Raw genomic sequence first — 7,876 nt, 5'->3', positions numbered from 1 at the left:
TCCCTCTAATTTGACTTTTAAAAAAATTGGACCCTTGTATTTGACTTCTAAACAAATTAAGCTTTATGACTCAGTTTTTGTTCTTTTTTTCCCTCAAATGTACATTATAAGTACCCGGTTGCTGGCGGATAGAAACAATCAAGGATCATAAAGTGCTCTCCCAATTAACATAACGAACCGTTGCAACCTGAATCAAGCCTTAGATAATATGTTTAGCTAGAGTCACTCTCCTTAATATTCTTGCTATATTTGTTAGAAAGTTTCTTGTATGATTTCATATTTTTCTGTTGGAAGGTTTCTCATGTTATTTAGGAACTCAGTTCATCCGAATATGTGCATGCCATATGTCTTTTGCTCCTTAAATAGTGGAAGGCTTTCCAAGCAAACTCACCTTGGAAAATGCAAATATGAGTCTCAAAATGTCTGAAGTTTCCAAATCAGCAAAGTTGTCTTCCATGTAACCCAAAAAAAAAAAAAAAATTGTCTACCATCTAGAAAACCCTACATGATGAAGCTAATAAATGAAGAAAAATTATGTCAGAATGGATGCACTTCCACCCCTTCGTATACTAGAGTCTCTGATTCGATCCAACAATCTACGCTCTGTTTAGCTAGCTTCCAACGCCACAGAAGGAATTGCCAAAGATCACTCTCCTCTACACACGGTCCTTCCACTAGAGGATGGAGGGAAAACTAAAGATCTCGACAATTCATGAACCGAGACCTTTTGAATCTTCATAGAACTTTTCATTAAGTGCCCGGCCGTCAAGCCGTGCATTTTCCTCCATTCATCAATCATCTGGTAAACTCACAAGATCATGGTAATCCAAGCATCAAGGACATGCATGTTTCTTCTGAAATCTACATACTCAGTGCATAAACAAAGTGAAGTCAGCCTAGTCATCTAGAAGACTGGACATCCCTTAACTGAAATTCCTGGCTCAGTGGGGCATGAAGCCAGTGGGCAGTGGTCAAGCTCTGTGCCCCACCAACTCAAATTCCTGTTCTCGTTCTGGAGAGCAAAGAACAGAAGCACCCCCATGAATGCTGTACCCGCATCCAATGCTGCTGACAGTACATAGTTGTACTTCTGCCACCACCCCTTCCTGTACCGGAAAACAAAGTAGTTGAATATGGTTCCAGTGATAAGCCAGCTTGCTATGTTTGTTGGGGTCGCCGGAGGCATTCCAGCAAAACCATAAGAGATGACTGGTATATTGATCAGAGGAATCCACTTCTTCTCTGGGAATATCTTGCTTAGTACCCACACAGGGACGGGCAAGAATGCTCCAATGAGGAACAACCACACTAAATTCCGATATAAACCACCATGCCCGAAGAGGCGGCCGGGCCCGATGAGGCCCCATATTACTGAAGCATCAAATGTCACTCGGTATTTCGGGCAAGTCCATGGGCTATCAGGGTGCAGTGCTTCGACATCACAAATGTTCTCGATGCTTTCTAGCATCCACCATGCCACCGCAAGGTTCATGATTCCAGCAACCACAGTTCCCACAAGCTGAAGAAGAGAGAATGAGCTTCAGATATCAACACTACTGTAAAGCATGAAGAAGACTGTTACACTGAGGAGAGGTTGGGATTATGCCTTCACCTGAGCAGTGTACATGCACCTTGGTGGAATCTTCATGTAATGTCCAAGTTTGAGGTCAGAGAGGAAGGAAAGGGCATGGATAGTGCTTATTCGCCCATATATCTTGAAAAGCAGGTTAGCAATGGGCTTTCCAGGAAGCACGTATCCAATCATGAATTGTGCTATAATATCGTATCCAGGTTGCTGAAGCATGATAAATGAAAATGAGGACAATTAGTATTTGATCTCATGTTTGCCATTGAAATTTTAACAGGTTTTAGCATGGCTTTTGGTGATCAAAATTAGAGAGCATGAAAAGATTATTTTGGAAGTCAGTATGTCATGTTGCAACATATCCAGCTTTATAAACTTCAAACTTTTTAGCAATACTATTATCCTGCTATTACCAAGTTGGGTCCATAATGCTTTAGTCTACATGGCAGCTCTGCTTTCTGAACCATTGGACTGAGAGATATCATTTACCTGATTCGTGGTTGCTTGAATGACTCCAATAGGAAGAGTAACAAGCCAGGCCAATCCGAAAGCAAATATCATGCCCCACCAAGGAAGTTGCACTTCCTCTTTCCACACAAATGACATTACGAGTGACAGAATGATGCTTCCTGCTAGTAGAATGAGAAACCACCACTGAGGAACTTGTTTGTAGTTCTTCATCAGCTTAGCATGGATGTCTAGATTCATCGAGTTCATTGCTGATTTGCTCTGCTTCCATATATCGCTACAAGCATAAAGTAATTACCATATCATTGTCTATAAGAAAGATTTTATGCTGATCATTCTTTCACAATCACATGACTTTTTGCTCCAACTTTCAAGTGTTTAGGAAATTAATAATTAGTTTTACATCAGACATCAGCAAGAAATAAGAATTAAACAAATTAAAAATCATGCCTACAAATATATGTTATAATGGTCAAATTCTCTAGATATTCAAATGCTAATAAAAAACAAAATGGATGCTCAAGAAAGAAACTACGTGTCCAAATTGCCAATGTTAGAACCAAAGCCCATTTAATGTTCAAGGCTTTCTACTTTGTCAGACTGCTGATATGGGCAGCTTCCAAATTTGCGAATACTTAAAAGTACACCTTAAAATGATTGGGGAGACAATGAAATGAGTGTAAACAAAGCACTCAAATAAATATTAAATTAAGGGGTTAAATAAGAAATCATGCAAAGAAATGGAATGAGATAGGATGCTGCCCATTAATATAATCCGACGTGCTTGTGCATTGACTAATGTGAAGGGCCAATAACAATGATAACCCAAATGAGACTCCAAATGTTTTAGAAAACATAAGTGTTTTTTTAAAGGGAGATAACAATTGGTAAACCATACTAGTTAAAAAAGGGAGCATTTCTAATCAATAATTAGATGTATTCAGGCAAATCAGAGAAGACTATTTGTATAACAAGTAATAAAACATCTGGGAAAAAAAATAGGATGGGAGAAAACTACATCAAGTAACACACGACCAATAAAAGACAAATTTAATAAGCAGGTTCAACCCCTACCTGCCATGAAACAGAAGAACATGCACAATAGTTGCTGTAAATCTGGCAAATCCTGATCCAATGGAGATTGCAAAGAGAGGACTGAGGTAGAGTTTTCCATAACTTTCATATGCAGCTATATTGAGATCGTAATCAGGTGTCAATATCTTGGTAGTATCATATTTCTGCCCTGTAGAAGTGAAGAGTTGATTTGAAAATATGGGAAACTTCCGGGCATCGAAGGTGTTAAATTTCCAATAACACAAAGGCATGATAATGTAGATGAACATGATGAAACCGGCAGCTGTGTTGAGAATTGAGAACCATGGAGTGACCAGGGGGCTGCCATGGTAAGCAGAGATACCAGCCCAGTCAAGTGTGAAGGCACCAACTCCAAGGCCGTGATAACCTGATCCAATCTGCTGAGCAGTGATACTATGAGGCCACACCCAACAGACCCATGAGAAGAATGTTAAGATGGGGAAGAGATAGCCAGGCAAGGTATAATAGGCGAAGCTTGCAACAAGGAATACAAGGAAGAACTGCATCCTCGTTAGTCCTTTCGATCTCGAGTCCTTTTCATGTAAAGCTCTGCATGATAAATTTGACCATGACAAATTGCGAAGCATCTTGGAAACATTCACAACATGAAATAATCAAGTTATAATATTATATATAATTAGGACTGTGTTCCTTATATATACATGATAGAAACCGACATCTTTATCTTACATATATTCTTTAGAAAATTAGTCCATATTCCATGGCCCTACTGAACAGTTCAGGAAACCCATTTGTGACCATCAACAAACCATGCAAACACCTTATCTATATTCTATCCTTTTACTAGTCCTGAAATAGGGAAAATGGAGACTCAAAGAAAGAAAAGCAATCACAGCAAATCTTGTCATTTGCAACCTTTCATTAGAAGGATAAACCTTACAAAGATTTGTGGTTTCTGACGAATGTTCCAGAAGTCAAAATATTCCTACTTTTATAAATATATCTTTTTTTCTGGCTTTCTTTTCAAATGAAGAAGTTCAAAACAGAAAGACTTTTAGATTAAATTTCGTAATTCTATCACAAAAATATTTGATGAAAAATATTTGGGCATGCTGTAAACACATGAAAATTAATGTTGTACGGAAAAAAATCAGACCTGAAGAGAGAAACTTGAGCAAGGTTAGAAGGCCACCACATCTCAACAGGCTCCACCAGGTACCTCCTAAGCATCCCAGCCCATCCATAACCCAGTATCTGTACATTAATAACTAGAAAACAACTTAACCGTGGAGTCCAGAAAAAAATAAACAGTGTTACTAAAAGCCTTCTAACTTTGTCTTTGTCTTAATATGACCAAACTATCATTGAACTCTCAAAAAGGAAATCCCAAAACATCACATGGAAGTAGTTGGGGAAAAAAATACAAGAAAAACTTCAGCTTGCTTCAAAAAAAATACAAGGGGAAAAAGTCCAACAATCAAAAAAACCAGATCTTACATGTATACCTACAATTATTTGCATCTTTTCCATTCTATCATTAAAAGAAAAACAGAATTTTTTAAAATGAAACAATATACAAGATCCTAATTTTAAAGGTAATTATTATTGCAATCTTTCTAAATCAATGGAAAGTAAGTAGACATGGAGTGCTAGCGATGAAACACTTGTACATCTTTTCCTGCACTTGGAACACCAAAAGGGAAGAAGAAGAAAAGAAATTGTACATCTTTTCCTGCACTCCAAAGGGAAGAAGAAGAAAAGATACAAAAAGAGGAAACGGGTGAACAGACTCAATAAATGACCCGGTATACCCTTTCAATTCAAGTCAAATATTTCATTCCGTTGGATAGAAGTGGGCTTAGCCTTAGAAGGTTGGGCAAGCCGGTCAGGTTAAGTAAGGAAGTCAGTCACTGAAGGAAGCTATAGAAAAGAAGAACAAAAAGAAGGGACTTAGCTTTTCGCACAAACAAGACGGTCACCGATCAACGGAAAAGAAAGACAGGAAGACAGAAAACAATCCATAAATCATCAAACCCATGGAAGCAACCTGAGATTGGACAGCAAGAGAGAAGGACATTGGGCGATCCACAACCCTACTTGAGATTGGTTGACGAACTCTCCCTTCAGGCTTTAAAAGAACAAAGAGAAAAAGCAGACAACAATTAAAACATATTCCTTATGGCAATTCAGAAAGGAAAAATAACCAGAAAAATAAAGAAAAACTTTACCAGTGAAATAAACATCTCAAAGATGTCGGGACCTTTTGAGCCAACAAAAAAAAGAGGAGAGAGTGAGGTTAGGACCACTGATGGAAAAGTGACATAAAACATGTGAAGGGACCCATGCGTGATGCTTCCAAGAAAGATAGAACGCCCAAAATTTCACTCATAAACACCATCCTCAGAAATAGAATCAAAATTTCATTCAAATGGTTAGATATTTTACCAAACTAATACAAAATCCTATACACTGAGGTTGGGAGTTAAAGGATGAAGATACCCAAATAGCAAGTAGCTCCACTTTCTGCAGTCTGCAAAAATCTAACAGTTATAAAGCTTTCGGTTCTCGATATTCTTTGTATCAAATTCGAGCGTGGAATATTAAAACTCATGAAACTTTACAAGGGAGCACCAGATATAGAGAACTTGTAAAGTTGCAAACACCACTATCCAGTCATCCATACGAGATGATTCACAGAAGCCCAAAGTCCACAAAAAACAGTTTTACTTATTTGGGAAAACTCAGCAAGCTCTCTGTCCATTTCAGCAAGACAAAGTGAAATTACTTACGAATAGATAAAACACTCATTATTTTTGTAACTACCGCACAGATTAAAGAGATGATGAGAGAGATATTTAAAACGACAAAAAAAAAAAAAAGTTAAATACATTAATTATTATTATTATTATTGCATACATACCCTTGCAAACATAACATATTATATATTTATCATTTAAAGATCTCTCTCTCTCTCTCTCTCTCTCTACCCCCCCGCCCCCCAACACACACACACCTCAAGCATGGATGTCCCTCCCTTCAGCTTTTCAGGTGACAGTGTTAAGAAACAAGTATTATTTGACACTATTATTCTTATACCTGAAAAGAATTTAACATTCAGTTTGTATTTTGAAAAAAAAAAAGGCTCTAGCTTTATGCAAATTTTAAGGATATTCAAGATAAAGGATAATAGTGTTCTTTACATTTAAAACCAATATTTATGTCAGTCAAAAATCTAATGAAAGGAGTATCAATACAAAAACAAGAAAATGTAAGAAAAATACATGCAATAATAATTTTTGGAGGCTAAATATGCAATAAATTATATTGGCAAGAGTATATATGAAAAAGGGGGAAAAGAAAACTTCATACTTTGGAACAGGGAAAATTAAAAGAAGTCTTTAATTCTTACCTGTGTTGTGAGCACAATGATGAGAGCACAGAGGAAGCTCAAGCTCTGCTTGTAATAGGCCTTCATAACAGTGATGGCGCCGATGGAGTAGGCGTCACCGCCGCCGATGGACACCCCACAATTGGCGAAGATGGTGATGATGACATGCTCCTTGATGTTAAAGGGCCCGGGGTTGAGATTGAAGCTCCAGTTCCCGGGCAGCCTGACCTCCTTGTTGGGAAGCACCGACGCCATGAACTGCCCGAGGGGCAGAGCGGCGATCTGCATCAGAATGGCCGAGATGGTGAGCGGCTGCGTCCGGTAGGTGAAGAAGGTGTTGAGGAAGATGAGGATGATGCAGGAGGCGAGGCCCAGGAACCAGGCCCGGAATGTCATCACCGGAAGGGAGGGGTCGTCGGTCTCCGGCACCACCAACGCCACCTCCTCCACCGGGCACCGCTCCTCCGGCGGCTGAGCTTGGGGTCGTGCGTCTTCCTTGGAGGCCATTTGGGAGCTGCTAGCCTGGGAAAGATGGCGCCTCTTTTTTTTTTTTTTTTGCTCTTCTCTCTGGCTCTCACTCTCTCTTGCTCGCTCAAAAGATGCCAACAACAGGCTTCTGTCTGTGTTTGAGATTTTTCTTTTGCTTTTTGGAAGGTAGGAGGTGGGGAGGCAATATATAAGCCTGGAAGAAGGAGGGACGAGGGGAAAAATTTACTTATTTTAGAGGGCGCATGGTAGGGGAATCTACCTTGGAAAGACTACATTGCCCCTGTGTGTTCTTTGATTGGATTAGTACCACATTCACTTGATAATGAACGTGAAGACTGGCTTTGCCTCAGCCACGATCTTAGATCAGAATCTTGTGCACATCTCGACAAATGTTAGCAACCAGTTTTGAGTGGTTGAAAAGGGCTTCTCATTTGTCCTTTTTTTGAGTGAAATGAGACTATCCGTTTGTGATGGTTATGGAAGTAGTTTTGTATTGAATCAAATGATTCAAGCTTCAGAACGCATTATTGGTCTCAAGGTGTTAACTGGTGTAATTGACAAAGCCATTGAATATTCGATATCAATGATCTTATGTGTGAGCCTTGTCTTTATCATATTTCATAATCTTGTTAAACATGCATTTGGCTTGCAACTGGAATTAGAGTCAAAATTGGAATGGAAATCAGATTGATTGTATTCCTCGATATATTTGGTTTATCATTGAAATTAAAATTAAATTTAAGTATTAGATGAGCGTCGGGATTAGATTTTGGAGTATTAGGATATTTCTATTTCCTTCCTCCTCCAAACCGATTGGTTGGGATGGGAGTATCTTATTTTCATTCCTAGCTACACGAATATTCATTTTAGCCTAGCAAGCACATAAACAT

At 38.8% G+C, this 7,876-nt stretch overlaps 1 protein-coding gene across 3 annotated transcripts; it reads right to left on the bottom strand.

Annotated features, from left to right (window-relative positions):
• Positions 1-744: 744 nt before the first annotated feature.
• On the bottom strand, positions 745-7,169 carry LOC105034203 (oligopeptide transporter 3). 3 transcript variants are annotated; one of them, XM_073251410.1, is made up of 7 exons: positions 6,897-7,169; positions 6,519-6,779; positions 4,266-4,363; positions 3,128-3,697; positions 2,075-2,330; positions 1,613-1,795; positions 745-1,519 (listed from the first exon to the last, which is right to left on the bottom strand). In XM_073251410.1, exons 1-7 carry the CDS (start codon positions 7,002-7,004, stop codon positions 905-907), a joined length of 2,091 nt encoding a protein of 696 aa, XP_073107511.1. In that variant the 5' UTR covers positions 7,005-7,169; the 3' UTR covers positions 745-904. The 3 variants fall into 3 exon arrangements, with proteins under 3 accessions (XP_073107511.1, XP_029117176.1, XP_010907563.1); XM_029261343.2 differs by lacking the exons at positions 6,519-6,779; positions 6,897-7,169 and adding exons at positions 5,157-5,237; positions 5,338-5,367; XM_010909261.3 differs by having other exon boundaries at positions 6,519-7,169.
• Positions 7,170-7,876: the final 707 nt, after the last annotated feature.

The sequence above is a fragment of the Elaeis guineensis genome, chromosome 2 (genome assembly GCF_000442705.2).
Source record: "Elaeis guineensis isolate ETL-2024a chromosome 2, EG11, whole genome shotgun sequence".
NCBI classification, from domain to species: domain Eukaryota; kingdom Viridiplantae; phylum Streptophyta; class Magnoliopsida; order Arecales; family Arecaceae; genus Elaeis; species Elaeis guineensis.
This window is presented reverse-complemented; position numbering and strand designations above follow the sequence as displayed.

What these genes read in the sequence shown, in the direction of transcription:
- LOC105034203 (XM_010909261.3), bottom strand. Translation starts at nt 7,004, where the DNA reads ATGGCCTCCAAGGAAGACGCACGACCCCAAGCTCAGCCGCCGGAGGAG. An exon ending in GCTCAAGTTTCTCTCTTCAG is followed by an intron (nt 3,698 to 4,265) that starts GTCTGATTTTTT and finishes TTTATCATGCAG; the next exon opens with AGCTTTACATGAAAAGGACT. An exon ending in GTTCTTCTGTTTCATGGCAG is followed by an intron (nt 2,331 to 3,127) that starts GTAGGGGTTGAA and finishes TTATGCTTGTAG; the next exon opens with CGATATATGGAAGCAGAGCA.